The sequence below is a fragment of the Odocoileus virginianus genome, chromosome 20 (genome assembly GCF_023699985.2).
Source record: "Odocoileus virginianus isolate 20LAN1187 ecotype Illinois chromosome 20, Ovbor_1.2, whole genome shotgun sequence".
NCBI lineage: Eukaryota > Metazoa > Chordata > Mammalia > Artiodactyla > Cervidae > Odocoileus > Odocoileus virginianus.
This window is the reverse complement of record NC_069693.1, coordinates 13,294,123-13,316,974: the sequence shown is the minus strand read 5'-3', so window position 1 is coordinate 13,316,974 and position 22,852 is coordinate 13,294,123. Positions and strand designations below refer to the sequence as shown.

The following is a 22,852-nucleotide window of genomic DNA, read 5'->3' as shown; positions in this document are numbered from 1 at the left end:
ACAAGAGAAGCCTCTAGGGCTGCAGTCCATAGGTTTGGATACTACTGAAGCAACTTAGCAGGTGTGCATGTACAGTTGTTTAGGCTGTGTCTGGAGCTCCCCAGCCAAGGAATCAAGTCCTCTGCCCTCACAGGACTGTATCCTCTTAGAGGAAGTGCCTTTTTATAATTCACATGGAGAAATTATAAGGACGAAGGAGCCTGGCAGGCTACAGCCCATGGGGTCGCAGGGTTGGACACGCCTTAGCAACTAAACAACAGCAACAACAGTGGGCCCAAATGGGAAGCTGTTGGGATGGGGTTGGAGGCGTTGGGGAGCTGGGGACTTGCTCAGCTGCAGGTCTTGAAAGCTCAGGGTCTCAGGAGATTTTGCTGTGTCTTCCCCACCTGTAGTCAGTGATCACCTGGTTGTCCTCTACACCATCCCAGAATTCATCCCTGACGGTAGGAGGGGAAGGCAGAGGGGGCTGAAAAAGTGGGTGGGTGCTAGGAGAGGCCCAAGCAACCCCACCTCACTGCTCTGTCCACTTTGCTTGTGCCTCTGCCAGCTCGAGGCCTGGAGTTTCTGATGATTCTAGGGACAGAGTCCTATACCAAATTTCCGATGGTCCCCAAGGGCATGTCCTACAACCCGTATAACAACCTGCTGCTCATCTGGGGCAACTTCCTCCTCCAGAGGTATGGAGCTGGCCTCCCCAGCCCCACGTAGGGTGGGGCTCCGTTCTGAAGTCACCAAGTTTTCAGGGTGTGTATGCCCAAGGCCAGAAGTGATCAGAACCATCATGGGGGAAAACATGGGCTGGGGTGGGCAGAGATAGAATAGGGGAAGCTGATATTTTAAAGCTGGGAGTCCTTTTTAAAAAAAAAACAAGAACAACAACAACGGTTTATCCTTATTTGTTTTTGGCTCCACTGGGTCTCGGTTGCTGTGCACGGACTTTTCTCTATTTGCAGAGAGCAGGGGCTATTCTTCGTCATGGTGCATGGGCTTCTCATTGCAGTGGCTTCTCTTGTTGCAGAGCTCAGGCTTTAGGCCTGAGGGTTTCAATAGCTGAGGCACTGGCCTCATTAGCTGTGGTGCACGGGCTTAGTTGCTCTGTAGCATATGGGACTGAACTCACAGCCTCTGTTTTGGCAGGCGGATTCTTAACCACTGGACCACCAGGGAAGTCCCAGTGGTGGGAATCCTTTCTTAAATGAAACCTGCTATGAGGACCCAACCTGTGTGAGCAATAGAGACACATGGCCCGGGGAGAGGGTAGGATGCTTTTCACCCTTCAGGAAGCTGGAGGACCCAGAGCCAACTCTGTGGGGTGTTGGCAAACTGCCAGTTTGGTCGAAAGCTCCTGTTTACAGATGGGCAGCTCAGCCAGAGGGTTTGGAGGTGGGGGCAGAAACTAGAGTCCCAGGCTTCCTTTGTGCGTTCTCACCAGGCTGGTGGAGAAGCGAGTAGATGATTCCCATGGCGGCATATCAGGACTAGTCAGGGAAGCAGATATTCTCTGGGCCTCACCTGGGTGTGCTGACCTCCCACCTCTGCCCATTCAGTTTTAACAGTGAAAACTTCATTTATCTGGCGGACTTCCCCAAGGAGCTGTCCATCAAGTACCTGGTGAACTCGTTCCAAGGGGACATGGCCATTGTCACCGAGAACGAGGAGGTGGACTGCCCTGCCCCTCTCCCCACTTCCTTTCTGCCCAGCCCCGAAGCCCAGGGGTCTCCCTTCTCCCCCCACCCCTGTCAGGGTAAAAGGGCCCAGGAGAGGGAACATTCTCAGGGACCCTGGGGAATGGAAGGGCAGCAGAAGCTCCATTTATAGCTGAGAACCCTAAAACTCAAAAAGGATGTGTCTTTTTCAAAGTTACTCAGCAGGGTAAAGGGTCTGTGCTCAGAGTCATGAAGGGATGTCCATAGGGGGCCCTCTTTCATTCCGCCATGCAGCTCAGCACACCCGATCCAGTGCTGGAGACACAGTGGCCAATGAGTCAGCTGTGGGCCCTGCCCTCACAGGGTCCCAGTCCAGTTGGGAGGATAGATTCATTCCCAGACAGTGACAGTTCAGGGCAGCCAAGGCTGCAGTGGGGAAAACAGCACCTATGGAAGTTCAGACCCTGTCTGGGGGTATATGCGTCAGGGAGGGCTTCATAGAGAAGGCCACATGGAGGGGGGCTGTGCTGGAGGCTGGAGAGAATCCTCCAAGCTGAAGCTAAGGAGGAGGTTTGGTCTACAGCCAAATGTGTTAGGGGGTGGGAGGGTGGGCAACAGTACAGAGGTGGGAAACTGAGACCAAGGGGATGCCGAGACCCTGAAGGGTGCAAAGAGCGAGAAGGGAGACTTCCCTGGCGATCCAGTGGTTAGCACTTCACCTTTCATTGCAGCAGATGTGGGTTCAATCCCTGGTTGGGGAGCTGAGATCCCACATGTCTCAGGGCCAAAAAACCAAAACAGAAAACAGAAGCAGTATTGTAACAAACTCAATAACAACTTTAAAAATGGTCCACATTACAAAAGAATCTTAAAAAGAGTGAGAAGGGAAAAAGAGGGCTTAGCCCTCAGATCCCCAGCCTTCAGGCAGTGTGTATATTAGGAATGGTACATTGCAAGTAATAAAAGCTCAAGCAGACTGAAACATTGAAGAAATTTATTATGTGCAGTGAGGGCTGGAAGCAGAGGTAGTTGGGTCTGAGAAGTAGAAAGATGGCTCACCTGGTCCCAGCTGGAGGTGAGCACCCAAGACTCACCCCTCAGGGAATGGGGTCTTCACCCCTCAGAGGGAGGGGTGGGGGTCACAGTGCCCATGGGCCTCACACACACACACCCGGCTGTCATACCCCCAGATCTGGTACCTCCTGGAGGGCAGCTACCAGGTGTACCAGCTATTCCCGTCCAAGGCCTGGGAGGTGTACATCAACCTCCAGGTTCTTCAGCAGTCCTCTCTCTACGCCCCCAATGAGACCATGGTCACCCTCTTCTACGAAGACAAAAAACTGTACCAGGTACCAAGGCGGGGGGGTGGCGCTGGGGAGACATGGGGGAGCTGCAGGGTGGCTGACACCAGCTCATGTGGCCTATGCCTTCCCACTGCAGCTGGTGTACCTGATAGACAACCAGCAGGGCAGGCTCGTCAAGAGGCTCATGCCCGTGGAGCAGCTACTGATGTACCAGCAGATCAGTGACGACTATGTCTTGGAGCGGCAAGGGTGAGAAGATACTGAACCATAGAGACAGACAGCCTTAGGCACTGCCATCTGAAGCTCCCATTCCGGGGTGGGGGGGAGGGGAGACCAAGCCATCCCCAGTGACAACCTTTGGGCTCAAAGCAGGAGGGGTCTAACCAAGCCTGGGGGCAAGGTGCATCAGGGAGGGCTTCCACAAGAAGAGGTGCATGAAGGGTGAGGAGAACTGATGAGGTGGTAGATGGAGAAGGGTGTTCCAGACAGGGGGAACCACTTGTGCCAAGTGGAAAGGAGACTGGGTGATCAAGAACTGAGAGGAAGTAAAAAAAAAAAAAAAAGAAGAAGTGTAGTATGGATAGAATGCGTTGCCAATGAAGTGCCCTGGAGACCAGGCGGAAAAGGTGACCCTGGTGGTCATAGGGAGGAACTTGAACTTCATGGTCAGATTTTACATCCTTCTGCTTACCTGCAGAGGAGCTCAGGGAGGCAGCTGGGAGTGGTGGAGGAGTGAGGTGGAAGAACCCTTAGAAGGTTGACTACCGTGGAGGGGTCGGGGAGAGTATAGGATGAGGTCCAGGACTCTGTTCTGAGGGGTCGAGGGACAAGCAGATGAATATGTCCAGGGGCAGAACCTGAGGAGGAAGGTCAGGGATTGCGGCGTAGGTCAGGATCAGCCTTGCGTAGCCAGCAGCGTAGGGGTGGGAAGCAGGCCCGCGGAGGTTCCTGGTGCGTGGATCCCGGGAAAGTCAGCTTCCGTCCTCCACTACCGCCGCTCAGGAGCCACCTGACGCTGTCCTTCTCCAACTTCTGCCCCTTCACGGTGATGCATCTGCGGGAGCTGCCCAACCCGCAGATCTACACGCGCCAGGAGCGCTACCGCGCCCGGCCACCGCGCGTCTGGGAGCCCTGGGGCTTCCACAGCGAGAACTCGCTGGCTGTCTATCAGGGCCTCGTCTACTACCTGCTCAAGCTGCACTCGAAGTACGACAAGGTGGGCGCCGTCTGGGCCGGGTCCTGCCTGAGGCGGTATCGCAGGGGCTTCTACGCGGGAGGGAGAACCGCGGCGGAGGGCGGAGCAGAGCAGAGCCGCCTCCGTGCTTCCGAGGCTGAAGGGGGTCCGAGGAGGGGATCGAGTTCGGCTCAGAAGAGATGGCTTTGGGCTGGGGGCAGGGGTGGGCGGTCAGGCCGAAAGCCGGGCTTGGGTGTGTATCTTTCAGTTTGGGTCAGGGGCTGGGACTGAGGCTGGGGACACTGCCTGCCTGGGCACACCCCTTGACATACCCACCCCTCCCCTCGGTGCCTCGATTCCTGCAGCCATACGCGGACCTAGTGCACGACTCCACCTGGCGCTGGTGGAAGAACAAGAAGCAGGACCAGGTGCGTGAAGAGTGTGGCGAGTCGGGGGAAGGGGCCGAGCCCAGATCTCCCCCTCACCGTCCCCCTGTCCGGGCACTGACTTTGCCCCGCACCCCGTTGCCTAGGATTACTACTTCTACCTGGCCAGCAACAGGCGGAATGCAGGAAGGGTGCACGTTGACATGACCAGCTACGAAAAGATCTACGACCTCAAGGCCGAGAACGAGCTGCCCGAGCGCATCTTCCTGGACAAGGGTACCAGCTACAGCTTCTCAGTCTTCCTGACGGCCCGGAAGCCAGAAGTCCAGCACGGTCTGTGGGCGGGGCCTGGGTGGTGCCGAGGGGCGGGGATTCTACTGGGTCACGCCCAAGCCTTAACCCCGCCCTCTCCTCCAAGCAGGCCCCTCCTTCCAGGTGCTGAGCCCTTTGGATCTGGCTGTGGTGCTGGCGGACCCCGACTGCATTGAGGCGGTGGTGAAGGAGAAGGTCCTTGTTAATCGCAACTCGGTGCTTTTCTGGGTGAGACCAGGTGGAGAAGAGGCGTTGAGGTGATGGCGGAGCTACTGGTGCAGTGGACCTGTTAGAAGCCCGCAGTTATTTGAACGGTGCCTGTGTCGTCCCGCTGGCCTACTGCCCCCTTCATTTCTGCCTCCACCCCCAGGTTACGCTCAGTGATAAAAGGTCTTGCTTTGACCAGGGCATTAGTGGACATCACCTCATGAAGACCTCCATGCTCGTCAAGGTGTGTGGTCCAAGCCTGGAGGGCAGGGACGCAGATGAGGGGAAGGACTAAGCCATGGGGTCCCATCTCATCTTCTGCTCCTACTCGCAGGTGTTGGGCTCGTCTGGGCACTGCTTCCAGAACACGAACCAGGGGCTTCGTATGCAAGTATTGGACTTGGGGTCCTGGGCCTTGTGCTGGGAGGGAAGGGTGTGGGTCAGTCTCAACAGGGTGGAATCTGAGGGCTCTAGCTGGGAATCCCATGAATGCCTTCCTAATTTTTTCTTTCTCATTCATTTTTATCATTTACCTCACCCAGTCACCCCTCCCTCCTTTAATCCATTCATGTTTTCAGAAAGTGCTGCATTGCGTAGATGGTACACAAATTTGTGTGTTCCTTCTGATGCTTTTCTTCTAGGGGAAGTTAAGTATCTGTGACACAGGGCTTGTTTTTCCAACTGGTCCAAAGGTGGCACGTGAACAAGCTTGGCTCTCCTTTCATGCCTTGCTCTTCCTTTGCCTGCTCACACATTCTTTGTTCAAGCCTTTGGGTCCTTGGTTCTTCACCTGCTATGGAGGCAGACAGTGAGGCTCTGAGAGATACAGACATCTGCTCTGAGTAACCCCCAGAGCTAACAAGTGGTAGAGGAGGCCTTGTTCTCACCCACTTCCCTGCCCACTTTCCAGGAGACAGACCCTGGTGCTTCTCTTTCCTGGGTTAGTATGCGTGCATGCTAAGTCTCTCCAGTCATGTCCAACCCTTTGCGACCCCATGGACTGTAGCCTGCCAGGCTCCTCTGTTCATGATATTCTCCAGGCAAGAATACTGGAGTGGGTTGCCATGCCCTCCTCCAGGGGATCTTCCCAGCCAGCCCAGGGAGAGAACCCTTGTCTCTTGTGTCACCTGCATTGGCACCTGGGTTCTTTACTAGTGCCACCTGGGAAGCCCGAGTTGCTATGACCCAGGGCAATTTAAAAAAGGGGACTTGTAACAGCTCCCAACTCCTTGGATTACATGGGATATTCAGGGTCAAATGCAGCGAAGAGTGACCACAGCCCAATAACTGTTTCCTGCTAAACTTAGTTCACACTATTTTCCTCTTCATCATAACCCCAGAAAGTCAGTTAATATCTATTTGGGCCCAGCAGATCCCTTCCAGGAATCTGATCTGCAGCACACAGTTACTGCAAAAGACTTGGAGACATTCTAAATGTTCATTACTAGGGAAGTGGTTAAATAAAGGGTGGTACATCCATGTAGTGGAAAACTATGCAGCTATTTAAAAAGAACAGGGTGTGGGTGTGTGTTGGGGGGTGTGAATTCCCTGGTTGTCCAGTGATTAGGAGTCAGTGCTTTCACTCTTGTGGCCCAGGTTCAATAATCCCTGGTTGGGGAACTAAGATCCCACAAGCCTCGTGGTGTGGCAAAAAAAAAAAAAAAGAGAGAGAGAGAGAAAAGAGAAAAACAAGAGCAAGGGGGCAGAGATCTCCACACACTGCAACAGTGTATACAAAATGTTAGTATGAAAGAGGTTACTTGATAACATGTATTCATGTTTGCTTTTATTTTCATGAAGAAACTATGGGGAAAAGTGCAAGAAAGTATTCATAACGGTTCCCTCCTGGTTGAATGAGCCCTTCCCTGGTGGCTCAGATGGTAGTCTGCCTGCAGTTCAGGAGACCCGGGTTTGATCCCTGGGTCAGGAAGAACCCCTGAAGAAGGAACTAGCAACCCACTCCAGTATTCTTGCCTGGAAAATCCCATGGACAGAGGAGCCTGGCAGGCTATACAGTCCATGGGGCCGCAAAGAGTCGGACACGACTGAGCAACTTAACTTTCTTTCTTTACTGGTTGATTAGGGAAGAGACAGGACAGTTGGAGGACAGGAATGGAAGTGAAATTTTCACTGTGTATATATGTGTGTGTCTGTGTGTGTATCCCAATATATATCCACTTATCTATCTATCTGACCATGATACCCACCTAAAGATTGTTTTTTAAAAGTCAAAGCATCTACTCTTTTTTTATTGTAGCTTTTTACAAAAATAATTTTTTTTTCTCTTTGGTTGCACTGGGTGTTCCTTGCTATGTGCAGGCTCCTCTCCCTAGAAGCCAGCAAGCCCAGATTGCAGCCTCTAGATGCGCATGTCCTTCTGACAATGGGGTGAAATCCTTGGGCCCTAACCCCAGAATGGGCCAGGAACCTTTCATTCCCAAGATACTGAAGTCCCATCCTGGGCCCTACTTTCCTCACGTATCCCATGCTTCCCCCAAGCCTACTGTTTAGGAAATCAGGCTCCACCTCAGCTCTTCATTGTCTTATTTTTTGGCTATGCAGACTTGTAGGATCTTAGTTCCTCAACCAGGAATTGGACCTGGACCCTTGACAGTGAAATCAGAGTCCTAACCACTGAACCACCAGGGAATTCCCTCAGCTTCAGCCAATTAAAGTCCAACTAGGAGCCGGGACTTCCCTGGTGGCTTAGACTATAAAGAATCTGCCTGCAATGCAGAAGACCTAGGTTTGATCCCCGAGTTGGGAAGATCCCCTGGAGGAGGAAATTGCAACCCACTCCAGTATTCTTGCCTGGAAAATCCCATGGACAGAAGAGCCTGGCTGGCTACAGTCCATGCAACCACAAAGAGTCTGACACGACTGAATGACTAACACACACACACAGCAGCTGGCTGCTTCACAGGAGTAGGTGTTAATGGTTTTGTATGTCTTATTCTGAAGGCAGTTGGTAGCCACCTGACTCAGTTTGAATCCTGACTTTACCACATTCCCAGCCGTGTGACTTCGGATAATTAATAAGTGACTTGACTTCTCTGTGCCTCACTTTTGCCATCTCATTAAATGGAGCTGTTAATGGTCTATATTATGCAAGGTTGTTTTGAGGAGTGAATGAACTTGAATATGTAAAGCTCTGCGCAGAATCCCTCCGTGCCTCGTGCACAGTAAGAGCTATGCAAGCGCTTGCTGTTTTTATTGTTTTAACAGTAATAATAATAACCAGCTTGGCCCTCTAGTGAGGGTGTGTGGGGTGTGGGGGAGGAGGGGTGTCCCTCCTGCCGGACCCCCAGAACCAGGCTTTTCTCCTCTCCCTCAGGGCAACCTGATGGTGCCAGTGCTTATCGGCTGCCCGCCAGGCAAGCGCCTGGCCTTGGACATCACCTACACGCTGCAATACAACCGCGTGCAGAACAAACACTACTTCGACTGCGTCAAAGTGGACCAGGAGATGCCCTGCTTTCTCTTCCGGGACAGTGGGTGTTCAGCGCCCTCTCCTTTGCGCACCCCCCACCCCCGCCCTTCCTGCCTGCCCGCTCACTGTCCCACCCATCCTCTGCTCTTCCTTCGGGTCCTTTCATCTCTCCTCCTTCCCCTCTCTCATTTCTCCTCCCGGTCTCCACCCCTCCGACCCCACAGCCTTCTACCCATTCTTCTTGATCCAAGATTTGGTGACGGGTGATTCTGGCAGTTTTCAGGGCAGGTAAAGGGGATCCAAGCCAGTGGCTGAAGGGAGTGGGCTGGGGGCAAGGGACTGCGGGTGGGGGCGCGGAGAAAAGGGGATGTAGAGGTGAGGCAGGACCCCAGACAGCCCCTTCGAACCTCTGCTCCCCACAGCTACGTGCTGAAGGTGGTGGGCGGCGGGCCCACCCTTGACACCATCAAGGAATACAGCGAGGAGGAAATCTACCGCTTCAACAGCCCCCTGGACAAGTAATCCCTGTGGGACCAGGCCCATAATTGGCCCTTCTTCCCCTGCAGGCCCCCTCCAGCTGCCCAGCCACAGACCAAACTTGGGCTGCAAGCCATACCCACCGGGCCCCGCCCACAGCGCAGGCTCCCAGGCTCCTGAAAACTCTAGCCCTCCAGTGGCATGAGGCTCCACCCACCCAATCCCCGCCCCCTTCCCCGCCTCCTTTTGGGGCCTCGGTCCGCTGAGGCCCGGTCCCCTACTGAGATTACCCCTGCCTGCGCAGGACTGGCAGCCTCATCTGGACTACGGAGAACACAACGACCACCGAGGACCTGGCCTTCAACATCATGTCGCACAACAGTTTAGGCATCGAGTGAGTGCCTGGGCCGACTGCAGGCCCCCTTCGCCCCCACCTGCCCACATCTATCGGGCCTTTCCATCCATTCTGCCTCTGGGAGACTCCTTGGTCCTCCAGCTACACTGACTGTCTTTGTGTTCCTTGAATGAGACTGACTTTGACCTTTATGCAAACTGGACCCTCTGTCCGCAGGACTGGTCCCCCTTAATCCTTCTTCAGGCCTTAGTTCAGATGCCACTTCCTCCAGGACTTTTCTGACTGTTCTAGGTGGGACAGTTGGCTCTTGCATCCTCCTGTACCTTCCCTGTTCTCACCCTGACCCCTCTGAGCTGTCACTGTCTGCTGTGGAGTCTGTCTCTCTTATAAATCCAGGTCCAGAATAGATAGTATTTGTTGAATGAGACAATGAACAAATTCATTCATTCTTTGTAGGCACTTATTGACCTTTGAATGGAGGTATCAATGAATGAATGAAACAATGAAGTAATAAGTTAGCATATAGCAGGAATTTGCTGGTGGTCCAGTGGTTAGGACTTTATGCTTCCACTGCTGGGGGCCTGGGCTTGACTCCTGGTTGGGGAACTAAGATCCTGCAAGCTGTGTGGCACGGCCAGGAGAAGAAAAAAAAATTAGCATATAGGGCCTCAGTAGCTATTTATTTTTAAGTTCTCAAAATTTTTATTACAAACTGAACAGTGACAGAATATAAGCTTACATTTGTTGTTTAGCCTATGGGGTTGCACAGAGTCAGACACAACTGAAGTGACTTAGCAGCAGCAGTCTATAAGTTGTGTCTGACTCTTTGCCACCCGGTGGACTGTAGCCTGCCAGGCTCCTCTGTCCATGGAATTTCCCAAGCATAAATAATTATTTTTGATTCAATGAATGAAAGAAAATGATGCCATAAGCAAATAAAGGAAACGAATGAGTGAACAAAGTAACCGACTGGCACCTAGTCAGTATTCAACTTGCATTTATTGACTATGTGAAAAAAGAAATGAAGATGCGACTTTGTGCCATGATGGAATAAAGGCAGCAAAGAATAAATGAGGAATTGGTACATCATAGGTATACAATCCGTAATCTAGATGAATACATAGTAACGGAGGAATTGACGGCTCCCCTAAAGAAGGGAGGAAAAGGATGGATAAAGGAACAGCCTGTCTCCTGGTAGGGGGTCAGTCAGCGTTACCAGCTGAATGAGTGAAGGCGTGAATCAGGGAGGGAGGTAGGAGGTCGCACGGAGTTAGTGCTCATCCAGAACTTGTGGGGCAGAGGGGAAGATCAGGAGTTGTCACATGCATGATTTGTACCACAAGCGCCTGAACTTGCTCCCCCAGGTGGCTATGTCTGGAGAACTCACCGTGCCATGACACCATTCCCCACAGCATCTTTGCCCCTGAATTCTTCTTCAAGGTGTTGGTGAGCAATAGGTGAGGCACACACACAGCTGAGGTGGGATCGGGGGCTTCCTGGGGGAGGTGCCCACCTCCTCCCCACCTCATTCAGACCCCCATCCCCACCAGAGGTGTGGACGAGAGCACCTATTGCGACTACCAGCTCACCTTTCTGCTGCACATCCATGGACTCCCGCTCAGTGCCAGGCGGGCCTTCCTCATCCTCCTGGTAAGTGGCTGCTCTGGAGATGCCCTGCCCTGCCCGATGGAGGGCCACCCCCCGACCCCACCTGCCCCACTGAGACCGCCTACCATTGCCTGTTGACCCATTTCCTGCAGGTGTCAGCCAGCCTGTTTGTCGGCCTGGTGATTCTCTACATCATCTGCTGCCTTCTGTCGCCCTACATGGTGAAGTTTTGCAATTTCCTCCGCTGGAAGATCAACAGCATCATTGGCTTAGAATCTTACTACACCTACAGTACCCCCTCCGACAGCAGGGCCTTCAGCCACTCTGGGACCATGTCTTGGAGGAGCTCCAGGTTAAACTCCAGGGTTGTCTACAAGGGGGCAGAGGAGAACAAGGCTGAAACTAAGGACGCCTTGAAGAGGAAGTCCACCACCTAAGCCTCTGGCCTGCCCCAGCCACCACCCACCCTTGTCTCTTATGTCCTGGGTTGCCTTGGACATCGCTTGCTCATCCTAGGCCTTTCTCCCTGTTTTGCTTGAATTTTCACTTCACATTTCAGCATCAGCCATGGGACCTTGTGAGGACTTGTGTTCAGTTAGTTTGAACCACCCAGCTGCATTGGTTATTAAAATATCAAAATCCTCCTGTGCCAAGCTGGTACATAGTGGCTTCTCTGTGTGCCTCCTGGCTCAGCCCCTCCGCAGAGTGCCCCAGACCTCCCTACAGTCCAGCAGGGTCCTCCATGACCCAGGCCCATTGCCATGGCCTGCAGTCTGTTCTGACTGTTCAGTGCCTAGGTCTAAAACTAATTGTGACAGATTTTGAATGGCAACACCTATCTAGTGTCTAGTTTAAGGAGGGGTCTCTGGGAGGTTTAGATTTTTGTTTCAGTTGCAAGTAGGAAAATTTTCTGTGGTCCACATGGAAATGGTAATTTATGGACTTTGTTAAGACGGGCTTCAAGTACAGCTTGATCCAGAAGCTTCAATGTCCATAAAATTCTGGCTCCATTTCTCTAGCTTTCCCTGCCCTGCCCTCATCTGAGGCTGGTCTCTGACCACAGGCCAGTGCATCTCACATTCACAGCGCATCCATATGTTTTATTATCCAGAGAAAAAAAGGGGCTGGAGTCCAACATTCCCAGGCAAAAGTCCTGTTGGTCACTCTGATTGGATGGGGTTGAATCATAAACTCAATACTTTGCCACTCACTCTGCCAGACGGGTGAGACTTTGCTGGGCTTAAGCACTTCAGAACCCACCCCTGGATCTGAGGGTTGTCAATCCCATCCTAACCTCTTGCTTATGTGTGGGGAAGGGATGTTCTTGTAAGGAACGTGTGTGTCAAGAAGGGAAAAAGGAGGACTTCCCTGGTGGTCCAGTGGTTAAGAATCCATCTGCCAGTGCAGGGGACATGGGTTCCATCCCTGGTCCAGGAAGATCCCACATACCTTGGGGCAACTAAGCCCACACACTCCAGCTATTGAGCCCCCTCACTCTGGAACCCAGGAGCCGCAACTTCTGAGCCCATGCACCACAACTACTGAAGCCTGCATGCCCTAGAGCCTGCTCTGCAGCAAGAGAAGCCACTGCAAAGAAAAGCCTGCATGCCACAAAGAGAGCGTATCCTCCACTTGCCACAACTAGAGAAAACCCACACCCAGCAGTGAAAACCCAGCACAGCCAATAAAAATTTAAAAAGAAAAAAGAAGGGAAAAGGGAGACCAAAAGTCAAAAAGCAAACGTGCCTGTGTCCTCCACTTCCTGTCCACCCAGTAGGCTCCACTCTAGCTCCTCCCCAGAGGTCTTAGGTGGAGTGACTGTGCAAGTCCTCTGACCAGCCCCTCCTGGGGCTTCAGAAACAGAGCCCCAGGGGACACACCCCGTGAGGGGTCACCAGGACAGACAGCTGAACCAGCTTGTCCATGTTGAAGCAGCATAGCTCCAGAGCGGGCAAGGCCGCTGAGATCACATTATAGACTTTGGGAATCATCAGAGGAGCATTCAGAGTGGAGAAATGGAAGGACATGGTCAGATGTAGAAGGATGCTCTGGCTGCCCTGTGGAGGACAGCTCAGCTCTCAAGGCAGCAGGCCAGGGACTGGTGCAGGAGGGGATGGTGCTGGACCAAAGCCTGGTGTAGGAAGGAGGAGAAGGGGCAGGCGGGAGGGATGCTCGGGAGGTCTAGTGAACAGGCTGTGATGCTGGCAGGCCATGGAAGGGGAGTGGGTGCTTTTAGGAAAAGGTCCAGGCCTCTACCCCGGGGACTAGGGGACAAAGAGGCTATTCCTGAGATGGGAACTGAAGAAAAGGAACAGGTTAGGGGGAGACACTAAGACCATTTGGGGGTCACAGTAGGTGTGGGAGGTCCCAGAGACTTCTAGAGGAGTCTATTCAGGAGGCTGCGGGAACTCAGGTCTGGGGTTCAGCAGGGAGGTCAGCAATGGCCAGGCAATATGCACAATAATTTGCATGTACAGATTTATCAACAAAATTCATTGCACTAATGCAAATTAAGGAAAATGTGACAAGACAACATCCTATTTTGACCTAAGTCCATTTGAACTGCTGTAACGGAAGACCATAGACTAGGTGGCTTACAAATAACGGAAGTTTATTTCTCATACTGCTGGAGGCTGGGAAGTCCCAGATCAAGGTGCCGGCAGATTTGGCGTCTGGTGAGAATCTGCTTCCCGGTTCATGGATGACCATCTTTTTACTGTGTCCTCACATGGTAGCCACCAGGGCTCCCCTGATGCTCAGTGACAAAGAACATGCCTGCCAGTGCAGGAGAGGTGGGTTCAATCTCTGGGTCGAGAAGATCCCCTGGAGAAGGAAATGGCAACCCACTCCAATATTCTTGCTTGCAGAACCCCCATGGACAGAGGAGCCTGGACGGCTACAGTCCATGGGGTTGCAAAGAGTCAGACACGATTGAGCAACTAAACAACAGTGACAACACATGGCAGAAAGGATGAGGAAGGTCACTGGGGTCTCTTTTATAAGGGCATTAATATCAATTACGAGGGTCCTGCCCTCAAAATCTAATCCCCTCCTGATACAGTTATGCTAGGGGTTAGGTTTCAACACAGAAATTTGTGTGGAACTCAAACTTTCAGCCTATAGCAGATCCCTTTTCTTAGATTCGCAAGGAATCTTCACGATGTTCTATTAGGAAAATTCTATCATTATCCCCATTTCATATATGAAGAAACAGAGGCTCAGGTGTACCACCTGTATGATTACATGAAAAGGTATCTGAAAAAGCTTATTCTAAAATTCAACATCCATTTCTTGCATTAATCCTAAATCAAATAGAAATAGAAGGAAGCTGAGCAAGATTATCAAATTGCCTGATTACTAAAGACAGATGGCATATGGCAGATGGCAGTTAAATGCCAAAGCCATTTTCAATAAAATTTTATAGGTAGAGTCCACTTACATGAAAAACAGCTAATAAACATGTTCAGTAAAGTTGAGGTACACAAAATCAACACAAAAATTGGTTGCATTTCTATATACAAGCAATGAATAATCTGAAAAATATTTTTAAAAACAATCCTACTTACAACAAAAAGAATAAAATGTTTAAGAATAAATTTATACAAGGAGGAGAAAGACTTGTGTACTGAAAACTACAAAATATTGCTGAAAGGAATTAAAGACTTAAATAAATGGAGAGACATCCCATGTTCTTGAATTAATATTGTTGGCAATACCATCTGTATTAGTTTGCTGGGGCTGCCATAACAACACACCTTTTAAGATCAAGGTGCTTCTGATTGGTTTCCGAGGCCTCTCTTCTTGGCTTGCTGATGACTGCCCTCTCGTGGTGTCCTCGCAGTCTTTCCTCTGTGTTGTCATGTCACTGGTCTCTCTTCATGTGTCCAAATGTACTCCTCTTATGAAGACACCTTTCAGATTGGATTAGGGTCCACTGGGCCTTGTTTTACAATGTGTATTTCGGGTCTTCGTTGCAGCATGGGGACTCTCTAGTTGTGGCACCCAGGCTTAGCTGCCACCCAGCACGTGGAATCTTAGTTCCCTGTGTGTTGGTCATTCGGTCATGCCCAACTCTTTGCAACCACATGGACTGTAGCTCACCAGGTTCCTCTGTCCATGGAATTTCCCAGTCAAGAATACTCGAGTGTGTTTCTATTTCCTCCTTAAGGGATCTTCCTGACCCAGGGATCGAACCTGGGTTTAACCACGTTGCAGGTAGATTCTTCACCATCTGAGTCACCAGGAAAGGCCCTAACCAGGGATCAAACCCATGTCCCAATGCATTGCAAGGCAGATTCTTAACCACCGGACCACCAGGGAAGTCCTGAAAATAATCCCCTTTTAAAAGGCCCTATCTCCAAATATAGTCTTGTTCTGAGGTCCTGGGGGTTAGGGCTTCAACATATACCTTTTAGGGGAATACCATTTAGTCCATAACATGAGCCATAGTGCTGTACAGATTCAGTGCAATCTCTATCAAAATCCCAATGGCAATTTTGAACATCTCAAAACTCATGTGGAATTGCAAGGGACTCCAAATAGCCAGCACTACCTTGAAACAGAAGAACAACGTTGGAAGACTCATACTTTCTGTTTCAAAATGGCAAAGCTACAGTAATCAAAACAGTGTCTGACTGGCATAAAGACAGACATACAGACCAGTGTAATGGAACACAGAGCTCAAAATAAACCCTCACATATAGTCAATTGATATTTGATCAGGTGCAAGACCCATCCAAGGAGAAAGGATACTCTTAACTACAAATGGTACTGGGAAAACTGGATGTCCACATGCAAAGGGAAAAAGTAGGCCCTTATCTTATGCCAGGTGCAAAAATTTACCAAAATCAGACCAGATTTCTAAATTTAAGGGACTTCCCTGGTGGTCCAGTGGTTAGGATCCCCACTCTGAATGAAGGGAGCCTAGGTTTGATCCCTGGTCAAGGAACTAGATCCCACATACTGCAACTAAGACCCGGTAGAGCCAAATAGATAATTTTTTTTAAAGAGGAAAAGACAATGATTTTAAAACAGAAGGTTTCTAAATTTAAGAATTAAAACTACTGGGAATTCCCTGGTGATCCAGTGGCTAAGACTCAGCACTTTCACTGCCATCGACCTGGGTTCAATCCCTGATCAAGAAACTAAGATCCCACAAGGAATTCAGGGTGGAAAAAAAGGTTAAAACTATAAAAAAAAAACAGGGGGGAAATCTTTGACATGACAATGGTATTTTAAGTATGATGCCAAAAGTACAGGCAACATAAATTGAACCTCATCAAAATTTAAAACTTTTGTGAATCAAAGATATCATCAAGACTGAAAAACCCAACCCATAGTATAGGAAAAAATATTTGTAAATCATATATTTGATCAAGACTACAATATAGAAAATGAAAAATTTCTGTAACCATAAGCAATTCAATTAAAAATGGCAAAAGACTTGAATAGAGATTTTTCCCAAAAAGATATGTAAAATAACCAATAAACACAAAAAGATCATTAATTTTTTAATGAAAAGATCATTAAAAGCACATTCAACAACATTAATTATCAGGGAAAGTCAAGTCAAAACCACAGTGAGATATCCCTTCATACCTATTAGGATGGTTATAATATAAAAAATGACAACAGATACAGCTATTGGCAAGGATATGGAGAAACTGGAACCCTTGTATGTTGCTGGTGGAGATATAAAATTGCTTAGATACTGTGGAAAAGAGTTTGGTGGTTCCTCAAAATGATTACCCTAGACTTACCGAGTCATTCAGCAGATTCATTTCTGGATATACAACCCAAAAGAATTGAAAATATGTTCTCAAACAAGTACATGTACATACATGTTCATATCATCATTATTCACAAAGTCAAAAAGTGAAAACAGCCCAAATGTTCATCAACGGATGAATTGATAAGCAAATGTATATCCATACAATGGAGTATTGTTCAACCATAAAAAGGAATGAAGTATTGATATATTCTGCAACATCTATTAAGGTCGAAACCATAATGGTTTTTGTGAAAGAAGCCAGACATCTAAGGTCTTGTATTTTAAGATACTGTTTATATGAAATACCTAGAATAGGTAAATACACAGACAGAATGCAGACTGATCATTACCAGGGGTGAGGGAAAAGTAGGGAATGGAAAACAACAGCTTAAGGGGAGTGGGGTTTCTTTCTGTGACGATGAAAATGTTTTTGGAGGTGGATAGAGGTGGTATTTTTTTTTAGAGGTGGTATTTGCATGACATTGTGGATCTAATTAAGTGACACTGAATTGTTCACTTTAAGATGATTAATTTTATGTCAGTTTCACCTCAGTGTGAAATATATATGTTTATATATATATATATAAAATGTATACAAAAAACAGTATGATATTTACCAAGAATAAATATTTAAAAAGCAGTATGGGGCTTCCCTGGTGGTCTCGTGGTTAAGAATCCACTTGACAATGCAGGGGACACCTGCCAAAGCAGGGGACCCAGAATATCCCACATGCCACAGAGCGACTAAGCCCACGTACCACAACTACTCAGCCAGCACCCTAGAGCTCTCAAGTCACAATTGCTGAGGCCACGCGACGCAACTACTGAAGCCCGAATATCCTGGATCCCGTGCTCTGCAACAACAGAAGCCACTGCAATGAGAAGCCTGTGCATTTCAACAAAGAGAAGCCCCTGCTCACCACAACTACAGAAAACCAGCACAGAGAAATGAAGAAAAACAAACAAACAAAAAGACAATATGGTATTTATGAAGAATAACTATAGACTGATAGAATATAATAAACGACTTAACATGTCTGATTACTGAAGAGGTTTAATGTAAGATATAAATGCTTTTCATATTGGTGAGAAAGTGATAGCTTATTTAATAAATGGTTCTGAAAAAAATTGCCTGTGAGGATGATATCAAATTTAGATTTCATGACATATGCAAAAATTAATTCAAGTGTAATAAAAATTGCATGTGGAAAACACAAATACTTTACCAAAAAGTTTTGGAGAATATTTGTTTTACTCTGACATGGCAAAAACTTCTTAAGCAAAATAGAAAATATGGAAGTCACAAAGGGGGAAAACAAGTCATAAAGGGAAAGTTTCAAAAATTTGACTATGTAAAAATGAAAACTCTGCAAGGCAAAAGATGGATAAATAAATTATATATGTATTCAGAAAATAAACAATAGGCCAAAGGAAATAATTGCAACATATATGATAAAATGTTTTAACTCCAATATCAGAAGGGACAATAAATTTTTAGAAAAATGCAATAATCCTGCAGAAAATTTTAGAGAAGAGGAAATTAAAATGTTTAATAAATGAAGGAAAGGGTCTCAACCTTATTAGTACAGAAATCCAAACTAAAGCAACAACAACAGCAATAAAAAAAACCAGTGCCTGTCCTGTAACAGACTGGTAAAAGGAAAAAAAATAAGTTCTAAAGCCCAGTAGCAGTGATACCATCAGCACTTTCATTGCTAGTGGAACTGTGAACTGCTACAACTTTGAAAAGCAATCTTATCTATTAAAATGAAAAATACACCTATCTCAACTCAGTAATCTTAATTCCTAGGATCTGTCCCTTAGCACTAAAACAAGTGTATTCAAGCAAATGCATGTAAGAATCTTCAAAAAAACAAAAACCTGCCCACCCATTTTAATGAGAAATAATTCATATACATCCCCGTACGTTTAAGGCATACAGCATGATGGTTTGATATGCATATAATGTGAAACGATTACCACAATAGGTCCAGCTAACACCCATTCTTCTCATGTAGACATGAGGTAGGAGACAGTGGGCCTCTGGGCCAGACACCTGGTATTTGTCAAGTGGAGTAAAATTCAAGCTTTGTTCTCACCCAGACACTCCAAGGACAAAGCTAGTGGCAAAAGCTGAGCTCTGCTAAAGCAAAGAGACAAGATGCCCACTCCTGAGGTCAAAAAAGACTTCCCTGTCCACACATGCACAGGAAGACTTCTTGGGGGTCAAAAAGCAAGGGGGCTCCATCCCATAATAAGTAAGGACATGCACCCACAAGCCTCTGTGGTGGGATCCATCTTAAAAAACTTGCGCAGGCATCTTGGGGAGGGTCCAAGGACTAGTGAGATGTGAAGAAAGAAATAAGATAATTGGCCAAAGGTAAACAAAGTTGGATAAGACTGAGCGATTCAACCTAACTGAAACAAAGATCGGGAAGGACTGTCTTAAATAAATGATTTACATTACCTCTTTATTGTTCTCCTCCTCATTCAGGACACTCACACTCCTCTCCCTAGCTTCTGACTTAAGACTTACTGTGCTCCTCTCATTAGAGAGGATGCCCATACCATTTCTCCCCAGGTACACATCTCTGCCTTGTTGTTGTTGTTTAGTCACTAAGTCATGTCTGACTCTTTGCGATCCCATGGACTGCAGCAGGCCAGACTTCATGTCCTTCACTGTCTCCCTGAGTTTGCTCAAACTCATGTCCATTGTGTCAGTGATGCCATCCAACCAACTCATCCTCTGTTAGCCCCTTCTCCTGCCTTCAATCTTTCTCAGCATTAGGGTCTTTTCCAATGATTCAGCTCTTTGAATCAGGTGGCCAAAGTATTGGAGCTTCAGCTTCAGCATCAGTTCTTCCAATGAATATTCAGGGTTGATTTTCTTTAGGATTGAATGGTTTGATCTTGCAGTCTAAGGGATTCTCCAGAGTCTTCTCCCACACCACAATTCAAAACCATCAATTCTTCAATGCTCAACCATTTTTATGGTACAACTCTCTCATCAGTGCATGACTACTGGAAAAACCATAGCTTTGATGACACAGACCTTTGTCGGCAAAGTGATGTCTCTGCTTTTTAATACACTGCCTAGGTTTGTCACAGCTTTTCTTCCAAGGAGCGTCTTTCAATTTTATGGCTGCAGTTATCATCCACAGTGATTTTGGAGCCCAAGAAAATAAAATCTGTTAGTGTTTCCACTTTTCCCTCTTCTATTTGCCATGAAGTGATGGGACTGGATGTCATGATCTTAGACATCATGGACTGAAGCCCACCAGGCTTCTCGGCCCATGCAGTTCTCCAGGCAAGAATACTAGAGTGGGTTGCCATGCCCTCCTCCAGGGGATCTTTCCCACCCAGGGATCGAAACCACACTCTTTATGTCTCCTGGCTGGCGAGTTCTTTACTATTAGTGCCACCTAGTTTTTTACTTACTGCACTCCTCGCTCTGGATGTCCAAACTCCTCTTTGGGCATGCATTTTTGCTTTGCTTCTGTCTTAAACAACCTGTTTCTCTGTGTGCTCGCCTATACATGTTTCCAGGAGGCAAAAATTGTAAAAATAAGTACAAAGTCTCAGTACCTGTTTTTACAGTTCTTGCCTCCTGGAAACATTCTTGCTTTCAAGTGGGAGAAAAAGCCAGGGCCACTTTGCTTCTACCCTCTAGACCCCAGGTGGTCTAAGGGCTAGGACCAGGTTACCCAGGTCTAATCCCCTAGCAGAGAACTAAGATTTTTCTTCAAGACTGCTCACTGTTCTCCCTCTGAGATTAGATATAGTAAAGAGAAAGAAAAAAAGGCAAAACATTTCTCTGTGTGATGAGAACTTGTAAGATGTAGTCTGTTACCAACTTTCCTTTATATCATACAGCAGTGTTAACTGCAGTCATATGTTGTACATTACATCCTAATTATTTATAACTAGAAATTTGTACCTTTTGATCACCTTTCTCCAATTCCCCCTCACCTCAAGAATTTTTATTGCAACATTATTGAAAATGGCAAACAAAAATAACGAAAATGTCAATGGGAACCATTAAATGAATTGTGTAGTCACATTATGGGATATTATGCAGCATTTTTTTAAAGTGTCAGAAATATGTCCATTATTCTCCAGAGATGTCTTTCAGTTCAGTTCAGTTGCTCAGTTGTATCTGACTCTTTGTGACCCCATGAACCACGGCATGCCAGGCCTCCCTGCCCATCACCAACTCCCGGAGTCCACCCAAACCCATGTCCATCGAGTCAGTGATGCCATCCAACCATCTCATCCTCTGTTGTCCCCTTCTCCTCCTGCCCTCAATCTTTCCCAGCATCAGGGTCTTTTCAAACGAGTCAGCTCTTCGCATCAGGTGGCCAAAGTATTGGAGTTTGAGCTTCAACATCAGACCTTCCAATGAACACCCAGGACTGATCTCCTTTAGGATGGACTGGTTGGATCTCCTTGCAATCCAAGGGACTCTCAAGAGTCTTCTCCAACACCATAGTTCGAAAGCATCAATTCTTCATCACTCAGCTTTCTTTATAGTCCAACTCTTACATCCATACATGACCACTGGAAAAACCATAGCCTTGACTAGATGGACCTTTGTTGGCAAAGTAATGTGTCTGCTTTTTAATATGCTGTCTAGGTTGGTCATAACTTTCCTCCCACGGAGTAAGCGTCTTTTAATTTCATGGCTGCAATCACCATCTGTAGTGATTTTGGAGCCCATAAAAATAAAGGCAGTCACTGTTTCCACTGTTTCCCCATCTATTTGTCATGAAGTGATGGGACTGGATGCCATGATCTTAGTTTTCTGAATGCTGAGCTTTAAGCCAATTTTTTCACTCTCTTCCTTCACTTTCATCAAGAGGTTCTTTAGTTCTTCTTCACTTTCTGCCATAAGGGTGGTGTCATCTGCATATCTGAGGTTATTGATATTTCTCCCAGCAATCTTGATTCCAGATTGTGCTTCTTCCAGCCCAGCGTTTCTCATGATGTACTCTGCATATAAGTTAAATAAGCAGGGTGACAATATATATACAGCCTTGATGTACTCCTTTTCCTATTTGGAACCAGTCTGTTGTCCCACGTTCAGTTCTAACTGTTGCTTCCTGACCTGCACACAGGTTTCTCAAGAGGCAGGTCAGGTGGTCTGGTAGTCCCATCTCTTAGAGATGTCTTTAGTGTATTGCTAAAGAGCATGGTGCTTTTTAGAAAATATGTATAGCATTAATATGATGCAGTTTTTCCTTAAAAACTTTTTTTTAAAAGACACAACTTGGGAATTCCGTGACGGTCCAGTGGTTAGAAATGGGTGCTTTCACTTGGATGTCCCAGGTTCAATCCCTGATTGGGGAGCTTAGATCCTTGGCAAATGGGCTGGGCTGGGGAACCGTTGGCGCGGATGGGGGCGAGGGCAGGACGAGCCCAGCGGAGCATGGTTGAAAGACACAATTTATTTACACACTCGTTCATTCATTCAACAAATATTGTCTTCCTCGCGGTGGGAATACAGCAGTAAAGAGAACTGATAAATATCCTTACCTCTTATGACATTTTAAATGATGGAAGACATGAGAATTGAGAAAAAGTAGATGTTAAATAGGCAGGTGTAATATAGATGGAGGAATCAGGGGTAGGGATTAAAAAAAAAACAACAACAACTAGGCATTCCCTGCATATATGGTGGAATTTAAGCCATTAATATTGGATGATTTTTGTAAAGTTTATGAGTATTCGTACAAGCTTGGAGAAAAATGTGGAAAACTAGTGAGAAAGACCTAGAGTCAAATCTCAGCCGTTAGTCTCTTGGAAGTTTACCCAGTCTCTCAAAGCCTGTCTGTAACATGGGAAGAATAACAGTTATTCAAATGGCTCCACCGCCGCCACCTCTTGGTGTAGAAAGAGGTGCCGCGCAGGTGAAATCTCCAAGACACAGAGCCCAGGGTGACACCAGTGCGGCCACATTGGCTATGGGAAGTGCGGAGGCGTTGCGACCACTGTCATTTTCAGTTAGGGCTTGGAGCGACTTCCGGTTACCATTTTGAGTGACACTAGAGGCGGAGCTCCGGCTGACGCATCATTAGGGGCCGGGCTCCGAGGGCACCTCCCTGAGAGCGACTGAACGCTAACCCCGGAGAGCGGAGGCAAGCCATCGTAGCCCCGCCCCCGACTTTGGGCTCCACCTCCCGGCCC

At 47.8% G+C, this 22,852-nt stretch overlaps 1 protein-coding gene across 12 annotated transcripts in view; it reads left to right on the top strand.

The window, feature by feature from the left end:
- Window positions 1-11,552, top strand: part of CATSPERG (cation channel sperm associated auxiliary subunit gamma) — a 29,623-nt gene extending 18,071 nt beyond the window's left edge. For 9 of the 12 annotated variants that reach the window (XM_020881610.2, XM_020881616.2, XM_020881605.2 and 6 more), the window contains 18 exons: window positions 393-443; window positions 548-677; window positions 1,548-1,659; window positions 2,837-2,995; window positions 3,087-3,199; window positions 3,953-4,166; window positions 4,490-4,552; window positions 4,657-4,843; window positions 4,932-5,050; window positions 5,193-5,273; window positions 5,364-5,420; window positions 8,364-8,520; window positions 8,684-8,747; window positions 8,882-8,977; window positions 9,241-9,330; window positions 10,656-10,748; window positions 10,842-10,941; window positions 11,052-11,552. In XM_020881610.2, the coding sequence (XP_020737269.1) occupies window positions 393-443; window positions 548-677; window positions 1,548-1,659; window positions 2,837-2,995; window positions 3,087-3,199; window positions 3,953-4,166; window positions 4,490-4,552; window positions 4,657-4,843; window positions 4,932-5,050; window positions 5,193-5,273; window positions 5,364-5,420; window positions 8,364-8,520; window positions 8,684-8,747; window positions 8,882-8,977; window positions 9,241-9,330; window positions 10,656-10,748; window positions 10,842-10,941; window positions 11,052-11,336 (2,171 nt within the window). In that variant the 3' untranslated portion in view covers window positions 11,337-11,552. Of the gene's footprint in view, window positions 1-392; window positions 444-547; window positions 678-1,547; window positions 1,660-2,836; window positions 2,996-3,086; window positions 3,200-3,952; window positions 4,167-4,489; window positions 4,553-4,656; window positions 4,844-4,931; window positions 5,051-5,192; window positions 5,274-5,363; window positions 5,421-8,363; window positions 8,521-8,683; window positions 8,748-8,881; window positions 8,978-9,240; window positions 9,331-10,655; window positions 10,749-10,841; window positions 10,942-11,051 lie in introns of those variants that run through there. The other 3 variants (XM_020881606.2, XM_020881607.2, XM_070450942.1) reach the window with 3 other exon arrangements.
- The last annotated feature ends 11,300 nt before the right edge of the window (window positions 11,553-22,852 follow it).